Source organism: Rattus rattus, chromosome 9 (assembly GCF_011064425.1).
Source record: "Rattus rattus isolate New Zealand chromosome 9, Rrattus_CSIRO_v1, whole genome shotgun sequence".
Classification (NCBI taxonomy): Eukaryota; Metazoa; Chordata; class Mammalia; order Rodentia; family Muridae; genus Rattus; species Rattus rattus.
The window spans coordinates 33,046,825-33,072,702 of record NC_046162.1 but is presented as its reverse complement, the minus strand read 5'-3'; the positions used below and the strand labels follow the sequence as shown (position 1 = coordinate 33,072,702).

The window sequence follows — 25,878 nt, the reverse complement described above, 5'->3', positions numbered from 1 at the left end:
ATCTTATACCTGCCTTCACCTGTATGACATCCTACAGCTCTGACGGTCTCTCGGTCTCTGGAGGTTGAAGATGGCTGTGCACAGGCTGTAAAATGTTTGACATGACTCTAAGGTTTCTCTTTGTGTGCTCTTCTCACAAGGCATGAAAGAATTACCGATGTCCTTGATCAGAAAAATTACGTGGAGGAACTTAACCGGCACTTAAGGTAGGGCTCCCTCCTGGTCAATGCCAGTTGCTCTGTCTACTGTTTCAACTGTTATGAGTGCGTTTTGTCTAAGCAGAGAGACAAGTTGTAACCATTCAAGCCACATTTGTGTAGAGAGGACCCCTCCCTGATGAACAGCATTGGGGACACCTTGGGCTTTGCTTTGTGCTGTCGTACAGCAGAGAGATAAATACACAGAGCCTGGAGTTCTGCCCTACGCCTTGGGAAAGGAACAAATGAAATCCTATGAGAAATGAAGGAAGAGGCCAGCAGTGCTTCTCAACCTTCCTAACTTTAATACAGTTCCTCATGCTGTGCTGACCCCCAACCATAAGATATTTTCATTGCTACTTGATAACTATAATTTTGATACTGTTATTAATTATAATATAAATGTTTTTGGAGATAGAGGTTTGCCAAAGAGGTGATAACCCACAGGTTGAGAACCACTGAGCTAGCTAGAGAGCCAGCTCAGCAGTTAAGGCATACTGTGCTTCCAGAATTCTGTTCCCAGAATTCTGTACCCACCTCAGGCAGCTCTCAACTGCTTGCAACTCCAGCTCCAGAGGGAGCTATCATCTCTGGCCTTCATGGGCACCTGCACACACACACACACACACACACACACACACACACACACACACACACACCCCCTCCCTATTCACCTGGTGCATGCGTGCGTGTGTATGTGTGTGTGTGTGTGTGTGTGTGTGTGTGTGTGTGTGTGTGTGTGTATGTGTGTATGTATTAAACAGGGTCTGAATATGTAGTTCTAGGCTGGCATGGAGCCTGGACTTCCCAGAGATCCACTAGCCTTTGCTTCTCCAGTGCTGAGGTTAAAGGTGTAAGCCACAAGCCTGGCCTAAAATGAAGTCTTAAATTTAGGGGTAGGGGAGGAAATCTAGGGTTGTGATTCAGAGATGTCCTAGATTTTAGCCCCATCACCAAAAAGAAAGGTTGAGGTGTGGCATATGTACTGGAGTTCTTTTTTTTTTTTTTTTTTTTTTTTTTTTCGGAGCTGGGGACCAACCTAGGGCCTTGTAGGCAAGCACTCTACCACTGAGCTAAATCCCCAACCCCTATACTGGAGTTCCTTAACATAAGTGCTTATGCTTGACCATGGCCAAAGTAGATTAACAGTGAAGCGAGCAACCTCTTCCAATTATGGGGAGGCTGAGTTGATACTCAAGGGATTTAAAATGCTTTCAGCAAAGGTGGCTTGACATCTAGTCCAGAAACTTAAGTTCCTGCTCTTGTCAAAGGGCTTGTTGCTGTCATCAAACCTGTTATTCCCTGTTTACAGAATCTTTCCTTTTTTATATTTTTTCAGTATAAAAGTAGTTCAAGATGTTACAGGAATGGTGGAATGGCTAAGTGGTTGAGAGCACTTGTTGCTCTTGCAAAGCACCCACATGGTAGCTCATAACCCCAGTTCCAGGGGTCTAACACCCTCTTCTGACCTCTGTGGACACTGCAGATATGTGGAGCACATATATTCATGCAGACTAAACATTCATATACATTAAAACATAAATCTAGGCTGAGTGTATTGGTGTAAGCCATTAATCCCAGCACTTGGGAGGAAGAAGCAGGTGGATCTCTCTGAGTTGAGGACCAACCTGGTCTACATAGCAGGTTCCAGGGCAGACAGAAATCCATAACAAAGAGTCCCTGTCTTTTAAAAAAAAAAAGAAAAGAAAAGAAAGGGAAAAATTAATAAATTAGTTTTCAAAAAGAATTTTTCAAAAATGTAGAAAAGTGTAAATAGGATTCGAAGGTTAACTTTGCAGAACTGGGCAGATGAGATGGTCCAGCAGTTAAGAGCATTGACTACACTTCCCAACATGTTCAATTCCCAGCATCTATATGCTGGCTCACAGCCATCTACACCTCTAGTTCTAGGGGATCTGACACCCTCTTCTGAGTTCTGCAGGCACTGTGCATACATGTAGTGCGAATATCCATACAGGAAACAAACGTGTATGCAATAAAATAAATAAATAAAAATTAAGCATCCGCCTTGCAGCTGGGGAGATGGCTCAGTCCTCACTGAGTTCCTCAGTGTGAGGACCTTGCTGCTCAAGGACCTGAGTTCTGAGCTCCAGTACCCACATAAAAAGCTGAACATGTCGTGTACATATGCACCCTCAGCCTTGAGACATAGAGACAGGCAAGTCCCTGGAACTTACTAGCTAACCATTCTAGCCAACTAGTGAGCTACACGTTCAGTGAGAAACTTTATCTCGAAGGTTAGGAGGATGGGGCTGGAGAGGTCACTCAGTGGTTAGGAGCAGTTGGGTTTGGTTCTCAGCACCTACATGGCAGATCACAACCATCTGTAACTCCAGTACCAGAAACTCTGATACTCTTTCTACTGGCCTCCTTAGCTGCTAGGCACACAGATACATGCAAGCAAAACACCCATACACATACAAGTAAGTCTTTTTAAAGAAGTAAAGAACAACTTAGACACCCAGTGTCAACTTCTGGTCTACACACGTATACACACGCACATGCACATGCATGTAGACACACAACTGGCAAGATTGCTCAGCAGGTAAAAGGTTCTGCCGCCAAGCCTGATGGGTCTTGGCAGGGCATGGAGGCACACACCTTTAATCACAAACACTTGGGAGGCAGAGATAGACAGGTCTCTGAGTTCGAGGCCAGCCTAGACTGGTCTAGTCTACATAGTGAGCTCCAGCTCAGCCAGTCTACATAGAGAGAGACCCTATCTCAAATAAAATAAAATAAACTGAGCCTGACCTCTGGGCCGCACTTGGTAGAAGGAGAGAAATACACCCATGAGTTGTCCTCCGAGCTCTACAGCTGCATGGTGGCAAATGACCCCTGCCAAATAAATAAATAAATGTAATTTAATTTTTCTATTTTAAAAGGTCTAATATGAATGCCAATATATTTTTTATTCTCTTCTATTATAGTGGAGGGAATATTTTCTTTATAGCTGAATAGCTATATTAGTAGATTATTTGGAGGATAAGATTTATTGATAATAGTTTTTTGTTGATGTTACTTTGGGGTTTTTATGTCAGGGTCTCTCTACATAGTCCTGGCTGTCCTGGCACTCACCGTGTAGACCAGGCTGGTCTGGAATGCACAGGGACCCTGCCTCTGTCTCCTGAGTGCTGGAATTAAAGGTGTGCACCACCATATCAGGCAGACAATGTTTTAATATTCACACACATTGAGAGTTCCTACCTCTGAGTTCTGAGCAGCCCTGAGCCTTCCCTTTTGTGCAGGAAGTCAGGGCTATCCCTTCTTGTTCACCACTTGGGAAAACAGTCCACAGTTTTAAGTTTATGCTGACCCCGTGCGTTTATTCACTACAGCTGCACAGTTGGGGACCTTCAAACCAAGATAGATGGCTTGGAAAAGACGAACTCAAAGCTTCAAGAAGAGGTTTGTAACTTAGCTCTGACAAAAGAGAGACCCACGGTTAACCTGCCACCCCAGCTTCTTGGGCAGCTGAGCCAAGAAGATTCTAAGTTCAAAGCTGCCTGGGCTAGAGAATGAGTTCAAAACCAGCCTAAACAACTTACGGACCCCGTCTCATAAGTAAAGAGTGCTCCATGACAGAGTGCTCGCTGAGAATACACTGTACAAGAAGAAAAGAGAGAGGAGGAGGTGGGATAGTTGGTGCATCTGACCATGGCCTCTCACTGGGAGGAAGGGCAGAGTCCTCCCGAGGACTGTACAGGAGATGGAGCATCCGTGTTCCACCTGCGTAGCGTTTGCCTATGAAACACTGAGGCTCATCTTGTCATAGAGCAAGTCTTTATCACCTCTGGGCAATGCACGGTCGGGTGGATGCAAAATGGAAGTTTTTTTTTCTACCCACCTTCGCTGTAGTGTTACATGCTTCCCTGCTGCCCCAGAGAACACAGACTACCCCAGAGGCACCCCAGCCCACCCCTTCTGTTTTGGCCTCTCAGGAGCACAGATCCAGTCTCCCCACAGTGTGGTCTTTCTCTGCTTTCTCACTAGGAAGAGAGAGAATGAAAGACAGGAAGAAGGAGGGCTGAGGCTGAGGAAGAAGGCTTGCTGCCCGCTGCCCCGCAATCTCCCTGCTGGATACATCTTGTCTCCTGTTAGCAGGAGGGGGCTTGCTCAGCCTTGAGACTTTCCACAGGTAGTAGGAAGGAGGAGAGCTTTGAGAAGGGATTAAGGAGCGTCTGGAAGTGTGGAGGCAGGATGCAGCAGGCCGGGAGGGTCTGTAAGTGAAGGACCCACCAAGGCTCACTGTAGCTGCTCTCCTTAGGGGCTCTCGAGGGAGGGGCTCAGGACTGAGTGAGTTGAAGGATACACAAAGACAGTATTCCCAGGGGTGAGGTGCCACTGCAGTTAGCCCTCATACCTGGCTGGGTAGGCAGGCCTTGGAGCCTCCTGGAGATAAGTAGGTCCTTAAGCCTTGTTCTAATGTCTCTAAGTTGGGTGATACATAGAACTTACCATTTTGTTGTGGAAATTAGTCAGTTTATTGTGGTACTCATGAAGCAGCACTGGGGGAGGAGCTGAAGGCTTGGCTGACTTCAGAACAAGGCACTGCCCCCAGGCAGGTGGCATGCTTCAGCCTGAGAAACTTAGTGGTTGGGTGTTTTCCACAGCGGACTGCAGGGGAAGACTTGCTTTAGAGAACCCCTCACAGAGGAATGGGAAGTAGCTAATGGCTGTCACCTGCTTCTTCCCCTTTGACAACTTATGCCTCCAGGGCCTTAGGCTGTCTTTCTTAGGCACAGCAGTTGTTGAGAAACTTCAGTCTGGGGTCTTAGGAGAACTCTGAAGGGTTTTAGAGGGAAGTTCAGTGTCTCAAGATCCCTCCACTGGGGAAAAATGAAAGAGGCTTGTTCCTCGCTCCTCCTCTTCCGCAAGCAGGGACCTGGAGCTAGACTAAAGAGGGTCTAGCATCTGTGTTGTCCCATCTCCTCTGCTTCCCAGATAATCTGCTTACTAGACACATGCATGAATGACTCCAACTCTTCCTCCCTTAAGCCATGATGATGCATCTCAGGAGACGAAGGACTCCTCTGGGCCCACTTCTGATGACTTATGTTTGATTCTTTCCTCCAAAATCTTTAATCTCCCTTGACAATAAAATATATTTCTGTTTATCAAGAACCTGAACATGAGAACTAGGGAGATGGGTCGGTGGTAAAGTGCTTGCTCCATAAGTGTGAGGAACTGAGGGGGCTTCTCCAGCCCCCAGTCACATGCCTGGAACCCCAGTGCTGGGAAGCAGAGACAGGCAGATCTCTGCGCTTGCCAGGCAAGCCCAGCCAGAACAGCACAGTCCAGGTTCAGTGAGAGACCCTGCCTCAAAAACTAAACTGGAAGAATGGAGAAGACCCCTCTGCCAACCTCTGGCATTCACATGTGCATGCACAGGCAAGGGTGTGCACACACATGCAACAAAAAATGGGGCTGAGAGTGGTAGCATGCTGTGCTGATCTCAGTACTTGGAAGGCAGAGAGAGGCAAGCACGTTTCTGTGAGTTCCAGGCCAGCCAGTAGCTACACAGTGAGACCCCATCCCAAGAAACAAGAAAACATGCTGAGATCCCTCCACTGAGGCCTACTTGAGTTTTTAAAATTACTGATGAGACTGTACCATACATGTCCCCCTGTTGGCATATCTTTTCTCATCATTAAAAGCTATTCTAAATGTTTGAGTGATGGCAAATTTCTGTTTGGCCTTCTGTAGCCATAGATAATGTGTGTGTATATACAAATTATCACTCGCATGAAGCATGAAGTAACTGATCTTGCAATGTGGGAAAAAATTTGGAGAGGGTACAGAAAGCCAGGATGGGGCAGGTGCAACAGAGTTTTTACTATGTTCTCTGGAAGTTTGAACCATACATTTCCTATTTAAAGGAAATAAAATACCAGGCGTTAAGGTGTGTCATAAATTGTGTAGAAGTAAGTGTCAGCTCTTAATATGGGCAGCAACATTAGTTTTGATGTTAAAAAAAATATAAGAAATCTTTCTTAATCAGCTTTCAGCTGCAACAGACCGAATTTGTTCCCTACAAGAAGAACAGCAGCAGCTAAGAGAACAGAATGAATTAATTCGAGAAAGAAGCGAGAAGAGTGTGGAGGTGAGAGACTGACCTGACAGCCAGGCAGTCTTCTTTTCTCTGTCTCTCTCTCTCTCTCTGTCTCTGTGTCTCTATGTCTCTCTCTATGTCTCTGTCTCTGTCTCTGTCTCTGTCTCTGTCTCTCTCTCTCTCTCTCTCTCTCTCTCTCTCTCTCTCTGTCTCTTTCTCTCTCTCTCATGCACGCACGCACACATCATTGGTCTCAAGCTTGTAGCTGACCCTTGGCATGGTGGGGGAAGGCTTCAGGGTCCCCCTAAGAGTATTGAGTCTCCTGTATAAAATGGCATCACAGTCTTAGATGGCCTGCAGGTGTCCATCAGGATGCTTTACACCTCTCTAGATGACCTGTGGAAATGGTGGCCATCCTGGCTTTTCTGAGGAGGAGAGACTGAGCCTGCGCCATGCAGAGAAGAATGGCTTTCACTGTTCCCACTGCGTGGTCCGTGTGTGAGCTCATGCTGAGCCTCCAAAGAGCAAGGCCAGCTGTGATGTCACTGTCCCAGACTCCAGAGTATAGAAAAGGTGTCGTGTATGATCAGAAAGTACCTCTTGTTGCTGTCCCTACGCATGTCACACACATGCTACTGGATCACTTACAACTCCGCAGACTCTGGTCTTCGTACTTAGAGTTCCAGTTTGTTCTTCTTACTGTTCTTTCTTGGCTCAGTGCTGAGTGGGCTGTCATTCCGTCCCTGGCTCTGTGGCTGGGCACTGTTTTAGCACCTTGTTCTTCCTTCACTGCAGATGTCCTAGCGTCTGTAAGGTACTAGGTCGCAGCTCTGCCTCACCTGGTAGCTTAAGGGTAAAGATCAGGTCTGAGTCATCACAGTGCTGGGTGAGAATGGCAATAAATGCAGTGTGACGGGTCTAAAGAGAGCCTTTTCCCCCAGGAATTCTTGTCCTGTCGTAAAGAAAATTAACTAAACCATTACACAGTTTAACTCATAATAAAACTGTTGGGTTGCCCACATGTGGTAGCACACCCATAAGTCTGTCACTAAAGAGGCAGAAGCAGGAGGATCACAAGTTCAAATCCTGCCTGAGGTACATAGTGAGCCGCTGTTGCACAGTCACACTAATGTGTGGGCCTGCTGACAACCGTCATCTTTCAGGCTATTACATCTTTAAGATCCTTCATGTTCAAGAGGTAGAAAATTATCCTTTTGTTGTGTTAAGGATTGTGACATAGTTTGAAATGTATTGTCCCTAGCTCACTTTCCAACAGTGAGTCATTCTTGGTGTTCTTGTTTGATTCAGATAACAAAACAGGACACCAAAGTTGAACTGGAGACTTATAAGCAGACCCGGCAGGGCCTGGATGAAATGTACAGCGATGTGTGGAAACAGCTGAAGGAGGAGAAGAAAGTCCGACTGGTGAGACCCGGGGCCTTGGGAAGAGTCTGTCAGCTGCCCTCCAGAGGAAACCTGTCTACACTCCACATGCGTGCTCACACCTGCTGGCACTCCTAGAAAGCCGGAAATGGCCCTTTTTAGCTCATGTCTACCCTGCAGTTCTGTGTCATCATTTGTGTTTGTTCCCATTGTCTGCATCTTCTCTAGAGGCTGCTCTGAGACCATTTCTGGCTCTCTGTCACAGGCTCTGGCCCACTGTTTCCATGCTGTGCACTGGAAGCCACAGTTCCATTTTGAACCTAGTTTTCCTGTGTGCTTTCTTGTCTTGGCTTCCCATAATACATATGGGACACTGTGTCCTGAGGCACCCGGGCCAGAAAGAACCATTTCAGAATGGTGGCAGCTGTCCCATGATAAAGTCCAAAGTACTCAGAAATTGTAGTCTTACTCCATGAGGTCTCCTGGTACACAGCCACAAGCCAATCAAGTCTGCAGACCATGAGACAACCTGGCTTCTAGAACTCTAGGCTCATGTTGACAAGTCAGTGTGAATCGCCCAGCATTGAAGGCCAAACATCTCTGGATTATCTCCGCCCACCAGCTTCCCAAGTAATGACATGGAGACTTTGTATTAATTATGAAAGCTCAGGCCTTATCTTAGGCTGGTTCCCAGCTAGTCCTTATAACTTAAGTTCACCCATTTATATTAATTTACATTCTGCCACAGGGCTTGTTGCCTCCTCAATTTCTACCTGAGCCTGACTCTTTCCCAGAGTTCCTATCTCTGCTGGAAGTCCTACCTACTCTCTTCTCCTTTGCTTGTAGGCCATCAGCTCTTTATTAAACCAATCAGAAGGTGTTAGGGAGTTTACAAGAGGTGATTCAGCTACCTGTAATCAGATCTCTGCCAGTACAGAAATCGGCATTGAATTATACAAAGACAACCTTTACATGGTGCTCAAAAAGATCACCCCAACATGGACTTGATACAGAGCCAGCTTTCACTCTACCATAAGAAAAGTGGGGGGTTGGGGATTTAGCTCAGTGGTAGAGCGCTTGCCTAGGAAGCGCAAGGCCCTGGGTTCGGTCCCCAGCTCCGAAAAAAAGAACCAAAAAAAAAAAAAAAGAAAAAAAGAAAAGGGGGACAAAGAGCCAGGTGTGGTGGTGCTGTATTGCCAGTAACTCGGGAGCTAAGGCAGAAGATTATTAGTTAAAGGCCAGCCCAGGTTACACAGTTAGACTCTCTCCAAACTGAGAAGAGGGAGGAGAGAGGAAGAAAGTAAAAAAGGGAAGGAGGAGGGAAGGAGGGAAGGAGAGAGGGAGGAGAGAATGAATGAATGCAATCCCATGAGACCTTTCTCCACCTGGCACGCCTACCCTGCCTTGCAGTGACTCATGGTCACTGCCCATGACCCCACCTTAATTGAGTATGATCCCACCTCTGCCTCAGTGCTTCTTGTACATGTCATTAAAGGAACTAGAAAAGGAACTGGAGTTACAGATTGGAATGAAGACCGAGATGGAAATCGCCATGAAGTTACTGGAGAAGGACACCCATGAGAAGCAGGACACACTCGTTGCCCTCCGCCAGCAGCTGGAAGAAGTCAAAGCAATTAATTTACAAATGTTTCACAAAGTTCAGGTGAGAGCTGGCCTCAGGTCTGTATCACACACACACACACACAGACACAGACAGATGCCTTCCAGTGCTGTTGTCTTTCCTACAGAATATGCAGACAAGCCTAATCCTCAGCCTTCGTGTTTTGTAGCATTTTGGCTTCTATGTTTGAAACAGGATCTCATGTGTAGCCCTGGCTGCCCTGGAACTCACAACATAGACCAGGCTAACCTCAACCTCGGAGTTCCACTTGCCTCTGGCTTCTGAGTACTGGGATTAGGAGGGTGCACTGCTGTGTCTGCTCATATATTTATTTTTAAAGGTTTATGTGCGTGTACATGTGTGTCTGTGTGAGTGTATGCACGCATGTGTGTGCAAGTACCTGAGGAGGCCAGATACCTCAGATTCCTTAGAGCATTCGTGAGCTGCCCACTGTGGGTGCTGGGACCTCTTGGCAGACCATCTGTTTTAAGTTTTTACATTTTTTTCAGGTTTGGCTTGTACAGCAACATAATGGTGTATGTTAGGGAAAAGTGCTCTAGCAATCTACTAGAATGCCTTTGAAGCGTGGAAGTTTCTCTGTAACAGGGTGAGCCCTTCAGACCTTGTTCTTGGCAGTCACTCAGAGACCTAGGCAGCTTTGCAGTTGTGCCTCTGAGAGGGAAGAGGAAAAGGAGCCATCCAGACACGTCCTGTCTCAAAGTGAGATGGAGACTACACACTGCCTCTGGTATGCCCCAGGGGACTTGTTGATCATTGTAGCTGCGGGGCTCTGGGAACTCCATCTTTTTCTAGGCTGCAGTATGGTGAAAGAGAGTATCTGTTGGTGGGCACATAATTGTCTGTGTATATTTAACCCCAAGAGAGCTTCTGGGAAGTTCCATCCAGACCCTGGTTCCCCTCAAAGGGCATAGACTCTGGCTGATGCCAGGAACTCCCCAGTGGACCATGTGACCTATGAGCTGGAAGTCAGCTGCCCTCTCACGATGGCCCATCGCAGCCTCTGATGATGGGGTAGAAACAGAGTGCAGTGTAGATAACCAGCTTGGAAAGACACACTGTCTGAGTAGGAACTGCCAAGACCACCACAGCCCTGAACAGTAGGCTTTGTTTCTGCTTCTGAAAGGACTTTTGTGTCAACCGAGGGCCACCACCATCCTTGGCCACATTCTGAAGGAATTCGGGCAGTGCGTCCTTCTCAAAGATAAACAGCTTTGATGGCCAGCCTCTTGCTGGTGTCCGTTTGCCAGCCTGGCATTTGGAATAGGATTCCTAAGTATCTCTCATAGCAGATTCTTGGCTCGTTGGCAGTCCTGTCACCTCTGTCACAGGCTCTGGTCATTTCCCTCCCAAGTTCAGTGAATGCTCTTCTACCTCAGTGCTCTGCATGACTGTCGGAGTCTGGGTCTACACCTGTGCCTGTGTCTCTGTTTTATTAATGATGGATCATCCAAAGTCCTAGACTTTCGTAGAGGAAACTAGGGGCTGATTTTCACTACATAGGGCCGCATGTATCCTAGGCAGGTGCTCTACCAGTGATCGTTCCTCCAGCCTTCATGATCTGATTTACACGGCCTGTATGGCGAGTGTGTAGTCTTGGCTGGGTGGGTGGGTGGGTAGGTTGGTTGGTTGGTTGGTTGGTTGGTTGGTTGGTTGGTTGGTTTGGTTGTTATACCTGGCTGTACTGGAACTCTATATGTATACCAGGCTTGTCTCTGCCTCCCAAGGGCTAAGATTACAGGTATGTGCCTCCATGCCTGGCCTAGTGTTTAGTCTTCTATGTTGAAGGGTCAAGAGCAGTTGCTCTTCTAGCCCCTTCCTCTGGATGGGCTGTGTGTCTCTCTGCAAACCAGTAGGCTTTGGCCTGGTCTCTCCTCTTCTTTCAGCACCTTGCTCAAACAAGGGTTTACTAACTGCTTTGCATAACTGGCAAGAACCACCAACTTTCCAGCTTGTCACATCAGCCTTGACAGCCTTTGGCCTTAAGAGCAGCACTCCCGTCTTGGCCATCGAGTCTGTCCTACTGATCAGTAGTGACAGAGATATAGGCAGGGGAGTAACTGTGGGACCTTCCTGAGGTGAGGAGAGTGCATCTCACCTGTGCATCCTCGTTAACTCTGCAGGGCGCTAGCGAGTCGAACTAAATTAAGCTGTAGAATACCCAGGTGGCATCAGGGTTGATCACATGGGAACTGCCCCACACACTAGGGTCAGAAGTGTTATTGATGGACTGGAGAGATGGCTCAGAGGTTAAGAGCACTGGCTGCTCTTTCAGGGGTCCTGAGTTCAATTCCCAGCAACCACATGGTGGCTCACAACCATCTGTAACAGATTCTGGTGTATCTCAAGACAGCTACAATGTATTCATATCTATTAAATAAATAAAATATTTTTTAAAAAAGTGTTATTGATAAGTCAGGTCCCCCTCGCCCTTGTTATGATCAGTCTTCTCCGCATTTCCTCTGCAGCTCTTTCTTTGAGCTGAACTACACTTAGCGTGCAGTTTCATTGTTTTCTTTGGTGCTTTCCTTAGTGTGTCTGTCAGAGCACACCGTCTGTGTTCCCCAGGACTTCCTTCCGACCTCTTCCACTGCAGCCTCTCTGTAGCCTGTCCTTTTACAGCATATCCTTTGTGACTTCAGAGTGTTCCCTCCTGCTTCCTGATACTGGGTACCTGCTCTGACTACACAGCGCATCTCACAGACGTGACTGAGGAACAGCACTGCCTCTGACTGCCTCTTCAGCCCCCAGGCGGTCTCTTTTCTTCTGAGCCTCCCTCTCTTGATAGGAACAGGCTGACAGGCTCCCATGAGCACCTTCAAGGGATCACATGAACCGCCAAGTGTGCCCAGGCTATGAGAATCCTCAGGAGTGGAGTTCACACTCACTCCAGAGCCAACCCCAGAACCTGCCTCTTTGCTCTTCTTCCATTGCCAGAGCTGGAGCCTTGACCTGGTTTGTGTTCCTGGGCTCTAGGGAAGGGCAGCCATTAATGAAATACTCTTGAGAGTGTGGTAGAGTGTGTGTTAACAGTGAAGCCTGTGGTTGTGCAGAGATGTGGAGAAGGAGGCAGCTTACAGACCCCTCTCCTTGCTTTGATAGAGTGCAGAGAGCAGTTTACAGCAGAAGGATGAAGCCATTGCATCTTTTGAAGGAAAAACCACCCAAGTGATGTCCAGCATGAAACAAATGGAGGAAAGGTAATCACTTCCTGGTGAACAGGCCATCTCCAGAAGGTTCTGAGTGTGCATGGGCCTAGAGATAGAATCCCACTGAGAAGTTCAGACAAGTCGGGTGACTGTTCTTCCTTGGTCACCCTCTGCCTAAGGAAAAGGCTGGGGTACAGCAGCCTAGCCTAAGTGATGTTCAGTCCATCAGTCAGGCTCTTGGCCACTCCGTCAGAGTGTCCTCTCAGGATTTGGAACTACACAAAGAGTGAATTTCCACTGTCACATTCAAACATCAGCTCAGCAGTGGATCAGATCAGAGTTCCAGGGACTGAGAATGGCTCAGTAGTTACGAGCGCTTACCCCAGTTCATTCCCAACATCCACAGTGAGTGGCTCACAATGACCTTTAACTCTAGCTCCATGAGATCTTCTGGCCTCTGCAGACTCCAACATACAGTACACATGTGCATATGCGCGCGCGCGCACACACACACACACACACACACACAAAATAAATTTTAAGAAAATGATAGCATCCCAAACAGACCCTTCCAGAGGTGTCCAGCTGTGTTTTGAGAGATGCTGATGCCAAACAAAGTGGTCCTTTGGATAAATAGTATCAGAGCAATTTGGAACTTCATTTGCAAACAATGACTCTCAACCCCCACCTCTAATACGACAGAACAACTGCCTCAAAGAAGAGAGTAAAATTCAATGTAAAACTAAAAACTGAAACTCTTTTGGAAGGAGACAGGAAACTCTGCATGACCTATGTCTTAGGATTTCATTGCTGTGAAGAGACACTATAACCATGGCAACTCTTAAAAAGGAAAACATTTAACTGGGGCTGGCTTATAGTTTCAAAAGTTTAGTCAGTAAACAACATGGGGGAAGCATTGTGGCAGACATGGTGCTGGGGAAGGAGCAGAGAGTTCTACAACTGGATCAGCAGGCAAGGAGGAGAGAGAGAGAGAGAGAGAGAGAGAGAGAGAGAGAGAGAGAGAGAGAGAGAGAGAGAGAGAGAGAGATGGAGATGAGGCAGGGCTTAGCATTTGAAACCCCAAAGCCCACCCTCATACTTCCTCCAACAAGGCCACACCTCCTAATCCCTGTCAGGTAGTTCCACTCCCTAATAACCAAGCAATCAAATATATGAGCCAATGGAAACCATTTCTATTCAAACCACCTCAACCTATAAGAGAGAAACAGGATAAATTTAGACTCTATCAAAATTCTAAACTTACTAAGCAATTTGTCACTAACCTTTAATTAATTCCAGCACTCAGGAGATAGAGGCAGGTGGATCTCTGAATTAAAAGAGTCTACAGAGTGAGTTCCAGGTCAGCCAGGGCTACACAGAAAAACGTTGTCTCAAAAATCCAAAAGAAAAAAAAGTAATAATATTGTAGTGGTTTGAATATGCTTGGCCCAGGAAATGGCACTATTAGGAGTGTGGCCTTGTTGGAGGAAGGGTGTCACTGTGGGGTAGGCTTCGACATCTTCCTTCTAACTGCCTGGAAGCCAGTCTTCTCCTGTTTGCCTCTGGAACAAGATGTAGAAGTCTAAACTCCTCCAGCACTGTATATGCCTGGATGCTGTCATGCTTCCTGCCATGATGTTAATGGACTGAACTTCAGAACCAGTAAGCCAGCCCCAATGAAATATTGTCCCTTATTAGAGTTGCCTTGGGGCTGGAGAGATGGCCCAGAGGTTAAGAGCACTGACTGCTCTTCCAGAGGTCCTGAGTTCAATTCCCAGCAACCACATGGTGGCTCACAACCATCTGAATGGGATCCAATGCCCTCTTCTGGTGTGTCTGAAGACAGCTACAGTGTACTTACATATAATAAATGAATAAATATTAAAAATAATTATGAAAAAGAAAGAGTTGCCTTGGTCATGCTGTCTCTTCACAGCAATAAAACAAATATCAATATAATAATACTTAAACTTTCATCCTATAAAAGGTAGTTAAAAGAATTAAAAGGAATTCTTATAAATTTAGTAAAAATTTGCAGATAATATCTGACAGTATCTGAACTTGTACTAGACTATATAAAGAACCCACCAAACCAAACAATTCAACTAGAAACAGATGGAGCTGCAGGGATGGGCATAAGGACCTGAATTCAGATCCAGAGAACCCACATGAAGCCATGTATGGATCTATAAAATCGGAGTGCCTATGGCAGGATAGGAGGCGAAGAAAGCCAAGTCCATGAAGCCTGTGGGCCGCAAGCCCTGTGCATACAGTGGCAAATATATGGATCTGTCTCAGCACGATGGAAGGGGAGGACCGGTGCCTTGGGTAATCCTCTAACCTCTACCTGTGCATGCCTTTGATCCTAGCACTTGGCAGGCTGAGGCAGGAGAATTTCTGAGTTCAAGGCCAGCTTCATCTGAGTGTTAGGACAGTCAGAGATACACAGAGAAACCCTGTCTTGAAAACCAAAAAGAAAAAAGGAAAAGCAGCGTCCATTCATCATAGTGTAAATGCCTGGTTAGGTGACAGCTGTGCATGGTGGTGCACACCTGCACACTGAGGCTAGGTAGGAAGATCGCGAAACCAGCCTGAACTAGGTAGCAACTTCAAAGCACACCTAAGCTACAGAGCAAGATGCTATATAAGGAAGGAAGGAAGGAGGGAGGGAAGGAAGGAAAAGGGGAAGGAGCGAGGGAGGGGAAAGGGAGGGAGAGTCGCAGCTCAAACAAAGTTTTTGGTTACTAGAGGTGAGCCTTTCCTTACAAAGATGGAATCTGTGTGTGCTTGGCATTGCTGCAGGTTACAGCAGGCTGAGCGGGCCAGGCAAGGGGCAGAAGAGAGGAGCCACAAGCTGCAGCAGGAGCTCAGCGGGAGGGTCAGTGCCCTGCAGCTGCAGCTGTCCCAGTTGCGGGACCAATGGTAAGGATCTGGGCAATGCAGGGCCAGCTTGAGAGGACTAGGAGGTGGCTTCCCACCTTCCTTCTTGTCTCCAACAAGAGTAAGAGATAGTCAGTCCCCCACCTGAGTTCACCCTTGCACGGGTGAGTTAACATGAGAATATATCAGGTGTGATACCCAAACCTGGTTCACAAACGAGAACCTGTGTCCCCAGCCCCCTTGACTGGCAAAGGCTAAGTCAAAATCCAACCAAACTCACTCCTGACCATGGTCACTCTCCCAACCCTTTGGTGGTCTCTTCCTGACTACTGAATGTTCACAGAAAGAAGCCAGGTGATACTGAACTTTCTTGCCGCTCATGTGGGTCCTTGTGTAGTCCTCAGTGTTTTTCTCTCATTGGCATAATAGCCAAATATGTACCTGGCAGCTCCTAGTCTTTTGGGAGCTCAGGTGGCCATGTAGGAGGAGGAGGAGGCGGCATGTAATGGTTTTGATGTCTATTCAGATGGTTCCCCATATCTTGTATGGTAGACTGTGGGTCTTCCTTGGAAATCTTCCACTGAAACTAACTGTAATTCACCTTTGGGAAAACAACAGCTCAGGTCTAGAGAAAGAACTGAAGTCAGAAAAAGAACAAAGACAAACTCTTCAGAGAGAACTACAGCGTGAGAAAGACACCTCCTGTCTGCTGCAGACAGAGCTGCAGCAAGTGGAAGGCCTGAAGAAGGTAAGAGCTGCCTGTGGCCAACACAGCGACCTTTAGCTCCACGGAGGACCATCCCTCCCCTGCCTCTGTGTGGGAGCAGGGACTGGGGCAGTGTTTCACCCCAACAGCGAGTCTGTCCTAAAAGGAGATTTCGTAAGCTTGAGAGTAAGAACAAAGACGGGGGTGGGGGTGGGGGCACTAGGAAGAGCAGAAAGAGAAGCAGAGAAGAGAAGGGGAGGGCCAAGCCAGCACCGAGTGAGCAAGCTTTGCCCTTGCAGCTGGTCTTAGGGTTGGCTACTATATGGAGAGCTGGTGCGAGACAAGTCAACATTTTTAGCAAAAGCCTGTGCATGTAAGCTTCTCCCCAGAGGTTAGTGAGCCATTTTTCCCAAAGCTCAAGAATCCCAGGAGGCAGACAGAACCAGACCCCATAGTCATCCCATGCTCCATCTCCTTCTGGCATCGGCTCAGTCCTCTGGAGTCCCCAGTGTCACTTTCAGGAATGTCCTGGATAGGTGAGCAAGAGTGGAGTGTTGAGCCAGTGACATCTTGTAGTAGGAGCAGACCTCTCAGGAAACTCAGCTGATGGCAGTCTGCCGCACTGTGATTTCCTGGATACCTCCATGCATCCTGAGCGTCGGGCTTCCAAACCCACGGACCTCACCTGGCTAACAGAGCCAGGTGTGCACCACCCTCAGTGCACCTGCAAGGGAAGGAAGGGGCTCAAGAGCCGCATCAGCCGGAGAGGGCAGAGGAAAGGACACTGGGCATGAAAGGACCCAGAAAGTGTCTCTCATTGAACACACCTACCACAAAAACCTTCAGTCTGCTGGATGCCTGCATGCTCCCCACAGTCACTCTGACCTTTTCATTTTAAGACAAGGTCTCACTGCATTGTGCTCTCTGGCCAGCAATTTGATATGTAGAACAGACTGGATACAGAGGTCTGCCTTCTTCTACCTCCCAGGTTCTGGGATTAAAGGTGTGCATTCAGCCCCTTAGTCTTTTAGAGACCTTGACATAGACAAATCCAGGGTTTGTGGATTTTTGTGAAGAAAAGAATTCCATGACTAATCAATTCAAAGCAGTTGGAGTTCTATTAAATATCTTTTTAGAAACACTTTTATTACATTTTGTGTGTGTGTGTGTGTGTGTGTGTGTACATATGTGTGCACACGTGACAGTTAGAGGACAGCTTGCAGGTATCAGTTTTCTTCTACCACTGAATGGGTCTTAGAGGTCAAAGTCAAGTTGTCAGACTTGGTGAAAAGTGTCTTAATCCACTGTCCAAAGATTTTCTTCTTTTTCTCCAAAGACATTTCAAAATAGACCTTTGAACTGGGTGGTGGTGGCACACACCTTTAGTCCCAGCCTTTGGGAGGCAAAGGCAGGGGATCTCTAAGTTGGGGGCCAACCTGGTCTACAGAGTAAGTTCCAAGACAGCTAGGGTTACACAAAGAAACCCTATCTCAAAATAAATGGATGGATGGATGGATGGATGGATGGATGGATGGATGGATGGATGGATGACAGAACAGACGTTAGAGCCAGTGGGATGGCTGAGCAGATGAAGGAGCTTGACTCTAAGCCTGACCACCTGGGTTCAGTCCGCAAACCCACCAGGTAAAAGGAGAGAACAGACCCTCTGAGGGCTATCCTCTGACATGCACACACATGTGCCCATATTCATGTACTCACATGCCGACACACAAAGAAATGTAAAAAGAATTTAAGCCACTTTTGAAGCAAGACAACTTTGTATAAAGTTCGTATGTGTACTTTCCAGATAGCTGTTGGGGGCTGGGATCCCGTGCACGCACTATCACATCCAGCCCAGATGACTGTTCTTAAAACCATGCCCAAGACAAGCAAAGCTTTACTTGCCCATTGGAGTAATTGTTTTTGGTTTTTAAAACAGCAACTATGTAGACAGGGTCTCACTACATAGAGACCCACGTGCTTCTGTGTCCCAGGTGCTGGGATTAAAGGTGTGAGGTGTGTGCCACCAGAAACTTTGGGGAAGGGGCTAGAGATGGTCTGTGTAACCTTGGCTGTCCTGAAACTAGTCCACACTCTACCTGCCTCTGCCTCCTGGATGCTGGGATCAAAAGTGTAAGCTACTGTGAGCTGCTGAGATGGTTTACCAGTTAAAAACATTGGCTACTCCTGCAGAGGTCCTGAGTTCAATTCCCAGCAACCACATGGTGCCTCGTAACCATCTACAAAGGGATTCGATGCCCTCATCTGGCATGTTGGTATATGTGCAACTACATTTAAAAATATTCATAATTTTTAAAAATAATAATTTTTAAAAAGTGTATGCCACCATGCCCAGCCCAGGTAACTATTCTGAACTGGCCTGACTGTATCCCACCCCGTCCTGTGCTCTTGTATCCAGCTAAAAGCCGTCTGTTTGAGAGAGTCTCCTGCAGCCCAGGCTGATCTCAAACTCACTGAATCCCTGCCCATAGCTGGTGTGAAGTCATCCATCCACAGGAGATGACAGCCAAGCAACAAAGCTACTTTTTGCTTTTGCAAAACATTCAGATCTCTTGACCACGATGCTTACTAAACATTTACAAAAGGAAAATGCAATCGTGTGTGAACATGTGTCTTGTCTATTTCAGGAGCTTCGGGAGCTCCAAGACGAGAAGGCAGAGTTGCAGAAGGTCTGTGAGGAGCAGGAGCAAGCCCTCCAGGAAATGGGACTGCACCTTAGCCAGTAAGAGCCACCCACATGCAAGACTGGATCTGTGCACCTTCCAGGCCTAGTGCAGGAGGAACCAGCCGGGAGGCCTCTCAGCTTTCCTGGGTGACCTCCCAGGAAGTCAGGCCTCAGGAGGCAGCTATGTGGCACTTAGTTCTTTGACCGACCCTAGTGGATCTGTCACCTGGCAGGTCTAAGAGAAGAAAAGTTCCTCTTGCACCGTCATGACCAGAGCCTTGGGGGATTGTGACCAGTTCAGCCAGGATACATGTGACCAGAAGTTTAGAGATGGGAACCAAACAAGAGAAAGCTAGAAAAATCAGGAAGTATGAGACTGTACACAACTTTTTGCTTTCTCTGAAAAGTTGGAAGGTCTTCTATTTTGCTTTTTAAAGAATTTATTTTTATTAATTTTCAGTATGGGGAGGCAGAATATACACATAAGCACTGTGCCCTCAGACTCCAAGGGTACTGGGTCTCCTGAAGCTGGAGTTACAGGCAATTGTGAGCCACCTGACGTGGGTGCTGGGAACTGAACTCAGGTCCCCAAGAAAAGTAGTGAGTGCTCTTAACTACTGAGTATCTAATCTCCAGTCCCAAAGGTTGTACACTTGTGGTACTAGAGATTGAACTCGGGACATGTGTCCTGTCACTGTGCTTTGTCCCAGCCTTAGGTGTGTTGTAGCCCAGGTTAGCCTTGAACTTCTAGTCCTCCTTCTGAAGCCTCCATACGAGGATTAGAGATTGCTCCACAATGCTGAATGGCTCCTATTACTAAGAAAGAAGAACATTCTGCCTTTGTCCTCTCCCATATGCTAACAAAGGCTCATTCACTATTCTCTCTCAGCGTCTTTCTGGGCTACTGATGGGCCACACCCTACCCTGAGCTTTTCTCTACACACACCACACTGCTTTCTCTAGACCTGGTACTTGCCATGTTCTGCCCTTTTCCCTACTCCAACCTACTCTCCCTGAATAAACACAAGGCCAAGTGTCTGTCCCCATGCCAAGCTCAGGTGAACTCCTTGCAGCCCAGGAGCACTCACCAGGAGCAGATGTGGAGCTGGCTGGAGGGGGCTACTTGTGTTTATACCTGGGGCTTCCTTTTGCCTGTCCCCACAATGGGTGGGCTCAAAGCGGAGTCATACCTAGTGGTCCTCAAAGATGTGGACTTCTGACTTTGGGGCTGTCTCAGTGCTGCCACGTGATCTAGCTTTGGAATCCTACCTGGAGATGCTCAGTCACTGTGTCCCTCTAAGCCATGCTGTTGTGGCTGTCCAGAGTTAGGTGTACATGCAACCCAGATAGGACTGCCCAAGTAGCCACTTCACCCTATCTCCCCTTCCTGCAGGGCCATGCCAGGTCAGCCTCTTGTTCAGTCAGTCTGCTGGCCTTTTTCTGCAGCTGGACAAGGAAAGGGGTACCTGCTAGTCAATAACAAAGGCCATGGTGGGGTTGGGGATTTAGCTCAGTGGTAGAGCGCTTGCCCTAGCAAGCACAAGGCCCTGGGTTCGGTCCCCAAAAAAAAAAAAAAAAACCAAATAGTTTTTAGGATGTTTTGATGCTATGTTTAAGCTCTGGCTTAATTCAGCCTATCTCAGAAATCTACCTAGCAATCTAAGGCATTTAAGACTAATCAGCTTGGGTTAGGGATTTAGCTCAGTGGTAGAGCGCTTGCCTAGGAAGCACAAGGCCCTGGGTTCCGTCCCCAGCTCCAAAAAAAAAAAAAAAAAAAAAAAAAAAAAGAATAATCAGCTTTTGAAGAAAGCCCAAGGCTAGCTATGGTAGCACACACCTTTAATCCTAGCATACAGGCAGGTGGACCTCTGAGTCCAAGGCCAGCCTGGTCTACAGAGTGAATTTTAACTTGTCCCCAATTACTTGGGGTTAATCGCCAGGCATAGTGGAGGACACTGTTAGTCCCAGCATTTTGGGAGGCAGAGACTGATGGATCTCTGAGTCTGAGGCTACTCTGGTATACACATTGGCCTCCAGGGAAGCCTGGAACCTGAGACCCTGTCTCAAAAAAGTAAATAAATAAAACACAAAAATAAAAGGAAGGGCTGTAGACTCTGTGCTACAGTCATGGTCTACCTGCACCAACCTGCACTTCCGAGCCTGGGGCAGGGCCCAAAAGGCCTGTGCCAATTGGAAACGCTAAAGAGGTGGAGGCAGGAGGATCACAAAGTGGAGGCCAGGCTAAACCACACATGGGATTGGGAGACAGTTCATTGGATAGAGCACTCATCCGCTCCTCAAGCATGAGGACTGGAGCGTGGATCCCAGCAGCTACACTAGCAGCCAGCGGGTAGGTAATGTGCCTGTAATCCCAACACTCAGGTAGGCAGGCTATCCCCCAGGGCAAGTGACTAGCTAAACTAGCCATGTCAGCAAGCTCTGGTGAGGTGAAGTGGAAAAGTGATCAAGGAGAACACCTAATATCGTGCATCTGTTCCCATCTGACATGTGCGAACAAGCATGCGAGAACACCCCCACACACACACACACACACACACACACATGCCACATACACACCACACATGCACATGCCACATACACACACCACGCATGCACATACCATACACACACCACACATAACACACACCGCACACACATATACACACCATATATACCACACACGCATACACCACACACACCACACATGCACACACACTATACACATGCCATACATACACACCACACATACACATGCCACACATACACACCAAAAAAAAAAGATCCAGAAGGTTCCCCTCAGATCGCCAGCACAGTGTTTCATTTTTGCTGATGTAGTTCTACCAACCTAAAGCTTATGCAAGCCTCTCTTCTGTGTGAAGGAGCTGTTCATCCATTAAAGGATGGAGAGTCACACAAAAATGGGGAGCATTTTAAAAGCACCCCTGGGGGCTGGAGAGATGGCTCAGCAGTTAAGAGCACTGACTGCTCTTCCAGAGGTCCTGAGTTCAAATCCCAGCAAACACATGGTAGCTCACAACCATCTGTAATGGGATCTGATGCCCTCTTCTGGTGTGTCTGAAGACAACTACAGTGTACTTATATATAATAAATGAATAAATCTTTAAAAAAAAAAAAGAGCACCGACTGCTCTTCCAGAGGTCCTGAGTTCAATTCCCAGCAACCACATGGTGGCTCACAGCCGTCTGTAATGGGGTTGGGTGTGTCTGAAGACAGCTACAGTGTGCTTATATACATTAAATAAAAGCACCCCTGTTTCATCCTTCTACTCCAGGGTCCATCCGTACCAGCACCCGTCCCCACCCCCAGCCACAGTCAGTACATTAGCTGTGTCTTAATCGTTCACTGCTGAAACTTGTCTCTGTTTTTGCAGGTCCAAATTGAAGATGGAAGACATCAAGGAAGTAAACAAGGCTCTGAAGGTATGGATAGAATGAAGGTATGGATAGAATGAAGGTATGGATAGAATGAAGGTATAGATAGAATGAAGGTATAGATAGAATGAAGGTATAGATAGAATGAAGGTATGGATAGAATGAAGGTATGGATAGAATGAAGGTATGGATAGAATGAAGGTATAGATAGAATGAAGGTATGGATAGAATGAAGGTATGGATAGAATGAAGGTATGGATAGAATGAAGGTATGGATAGAATGAAGGTATAGATAGAATGAAGGTATAGATAGAATGAAGGTATAGATAGAATGAAGGTATTAGATAAAATGACTTCTACCAACAGAGTCACAGCCCAGCGTGCTGCTGTGCTGCAAACCCAACACTCAGGAGGCAAAGGCCACCAGTCACGGAGTTGAAGGCTGGCCTAGCTAGGCTTACACAATGAGACTGTCTCATTGAAAAATAAAGACTACTCAGAGTGCCCCGCCAACACACACACAGTGGTGACAGCACAGTGAGCAGACATTCTGAGACGTCAGCGCTGCAGGTGGACAGGCAGGAGCTGGGGGTGATCTTCTGGTGGCTGCTGTTCTAGGACCCTAGCCCTAAGCCCAAGCTCTTGGTAGACGCTATGCCCGTTGGCTCTCTGACCTTGTGTGCTTGAGAAGTTAGCAGACAGCAGGGTCTCTGCTCTGCATGTCCGAGAGGTGCCAGGTAGAGAGGCCCGTCTCATCCAGTTGCCACAGCAGAGCAGAGGGGCTCCTTCAAAGGGAGCCCAGCAGGAGTAGGGATTCCTGGCTGCTCCTGCTCTTGAAGGAAGCTCCTTGATTGTAATTGTTGGGGGCTGCTGTCTCTGTCTTGCTATGCAGTGTGTGCGTGAGTGTGGCAGCAGACAGCTCCAGAGGGATTTTCAAGAGTAAGGGGAGTACCTTAGGTAGCCCCAGCAGCCTGCTCCTCTGGTAAAGGGTGTCATGGGGTCCTTCACACTTCTGCTCACCTGCAGAATCCCTAAGGGAGAACACACTTTAGGTTTCCCTTGTAAAAATTTGCAAGACATCCTCTTCCAGAGCCTCCGTTTTCATTTATGTAAAGGAGCTAAGTTGTTCCCCGCGGCCTCTTGAGGACCCAGGGCCGGGTGTGCAGAGGAGCTTCACTGGGCTGAAAACTTCCCTCCCCTGCAGGTTGTCTCTGCAGAAGTCCATGCTCAGATCTGGTCAGCCTTCCCTCCAGCCAATTTAGCTAGTCATGGGATCATGTCTCAGGCCAGACATGGGGGTTACAGGCACTGGAGTGTCAAAACTGTGGTGACCTCAGCTACAGGGAACTTAATAGAACAGGGAAGTCAGGTGGTGGTGGTCCACGCTTTTAATCCCAGCACTTGGGAACCAGAGGCAGTCAGATCTCTGAGTTCAAGGCCAGCCTAGTCTGTAGAGTGAATTTCAGGACAGCCAAGTCTACAGAGAGAAACCCTGTCTCAAAACAAACAAAAGGACAGGATAGCATCTTGGCAGAATCAGCCTTGATAGAGGCCAGGATGCTGTAAGCAGGCACTTTATATGGACATGCGAAGTCCACTGCAGCCACTTGAGAGAGCAGACGTCGTCATCCTAGTGAAGCAGCAAGGCCTGGAAAGAAAATGTGGGGTTGGGGATTTAGCTCAGTGGTAGAGCGCTTGCCTAGCAAGCGCAAGGCCCTGGGTTCGGTCCCTAGCTCCGGAAAAAAAAAAAAAAAGAAAAAGAAAATGTGGCAGGCAGTCACAAGATAGTAGGTGCAGCCAGCCAGGGACTGCCAGGGACTGCAGTTCTCAGGTGCTCTTTCTTCCTCAGGGCCACACATGGTTGAAAGATGACGAGGCAACACATTGTAAGCAGTGTGAGAAGGACTTCTCCATCTCCCGGAGGAAGGTATGTTGGAGCCACTCCTTGGTTGCCTGGAAAACCCTCTTCTCACTACAGCTCTGCCCGTTGATCGGCTGGAGCCCCTAGCCCCACGTTCTGTAATGACTGGCATGGGTGGGGCAGCCATGTGTAGAGCCATGTGTAGTTCTGTGTAGAGCTGCTGCAAGTGTGTAGGACACTGGCAGTCCTCTATATGCAGCAGGACCAGTTGTTTGACTAACAGGCAAACCACCTGATCAGTAAGTAGAGGCTGCCCAAGCACATGGGTCTAGGACATAGCCATTTAGAGAAGCCACGCCTTACATGATAGGTGTGGGGTCCCACTTCCCCAGTAGTCTTAACTGCCTTTGTCCCGACTTCTAGCACCACTGCCGGAACTGTGGCCACATTTTCTGCAACACCTGCTCTAGCAACGAGCTGGCTCTGCCCTCCTACCCTAAGCCAGTGCGTGTGTGTGACAGCTGCCATACCCTGCTACTGCAGCGCTGCTCTTCCACAGCCTCCTGAAGCCATCAGCCCTACCAGCAGGGACCTTAGCCTGTTGACCTCCATCCTCAAGAGTGGACGGAGCCTCAGGTACAGTGCCAAACTTGGGGTCTCCAGAGACCTGCAGGGACCCAAGAGAATCAAAGAATGAAGCCTTCACCAGGCCGTCAGCCTCTGAAGAGAGCGCCCAGTGGCGGCTGAGCACTTTCCATGGCTTATGTGGAGCCAGCTCCTGTAGACACACTTCGTGTCCTCGGTTATGTCCTGGCTTTGGGACAGGTGCAAACTCACGATTTTGCTATGCCACTTTCACTCTTCAGAGGATTGACCTGTTTTGCAGCAGTTGTGCTAGTACAGAATCCTCTCTTTCCTACCCGCGTCCCACAGAAACCTTGATTTCTGCTGTGCTTTGAACCGTGTGGGTCTGTCAGTGTGCCTTGTCTGCTTCAGCATCCAGCATTTGCCATCATGCCCCTGGCAACTCCTACTGTTAGCCCTGCAATAAAGTCCTTTATTTTTCACTCTTGTACAAAGTGCTGGCCTCCAGCTTGCCTGGGGAGGAGGGCCTGCTGGGTTTGAGCTCTTCAGCTGTGTTGCTCTGACTCAGGCTGCTCTATCCAGGTGAACCAAAGCCAGGGTAAAGGACCTCAAGCCTGTCACCAAAGTCCAACTGAGTTACACAGATGCCTGACTCAAAGTGGGGTTACATCTGCATTGCAGTCAAGTACAAATGAGCCAGTAACGACCACTGTACAGCCTCAGCCTGCCTTGAAAGTCCTCAAAACACTGAGCCTGTAAAAGGCAGATGGCTAACAGGTTTTTGGTTTGGTTGGTTTTTTTTTTTTTTTTTTTTTTTTTTTTTTTTTTTGAGACTAAGTCTCAAATAGCCTAGTCTGGTCTCAAATTCAAATGTAGCCAAGATTTGCCTTGAACCTTGAAGGTATTCTCTTGCCTCCACCTCCCAAGTACTAGCATTCTAAGCATGTGCCACCATGTCCAACAAAACACACAAAACCTATTTTATACATGTTGGGTTACCTCAAGTAACTTACTGAAAACTGGCTATCTGAGTACTTCTTTTTAATTTATTTATGTATGTAAGTACAATGTCCCTCTTCAGGCACACCATAAGACACACATCAGATCCCATTACAGATGGTTGTGAGCCACCATGTGGTTGCTGGGAATTAAACTCAGGACCTCTGGAAGAGCAGTCAGTGCCCTTAACCTCTGAGCCATCTCTCCACCCCCTATCTGAGTACTTTTATACCATGGCAAAGCTGAGCCATCCATCAGGACCATGTAGCTACATGAGACTTGCAGTGCTAGCAGACATCTGTGGCCATGTAGACTATCTTCCTTATGG

General features: G+C 47.6%; 1 protein-coding gene across 1 annotated transcript in view; it reads left to right on the top strand.

The window, feature by feature from the left end:
- The window catches only part of Rufy1 (RUN and FYVE domain containing 1), a 42,488-nt gene extending 17,443 nt beyond the window's left edge, over positions 1-25,045 (top strand). Inside the window, exons 7-18 of the mRNA XM_032912511.1 lie at positions 141-206; positions 3,557-3,626; positions 6,220-6,321; positions 7,579-7,695; positions 9,149-9,316; positions 12,395-12,492; positions 15,244-15,363; positions 15,940-16,069; positions 18,676-18,770; positions 22,105-22,153; positions 23,955-24,032; positions 24,390-25,045. Of these exons, the coding sequence (XP_032768402.1) occupies positions 141-206; positions 3,557-3,626; positions 6,220-6,321; positions 7,579-7,695; positions 9,149-9,316; positions 12,395-12,492; positions 15,244-15,363; positions 15,940-16,069; positions 18,676-18,770; positions 22,105-22,153; positions 23,955-24,032; positions 24,390-24,533 (1,237 nt within the window). The 3' untranslated portion in view covers positions 24,534-25,045. The remainder of the gene's footprint in view (positions 1-140; positions 207-3,556; positions 3,627-6,219; positions 6,322-7,578; positions 7,696-9,148; positions 9,317-12,394; positions 12,493-15,243; positions 15,364-15,939; positions 16,070-18,675; positions 18,771-22,104; positions 22,154-23,954; positions 24,033-24,389) is intronic.
- Positions 25,046-25,878: the final 833 nt, after the last annotated feature.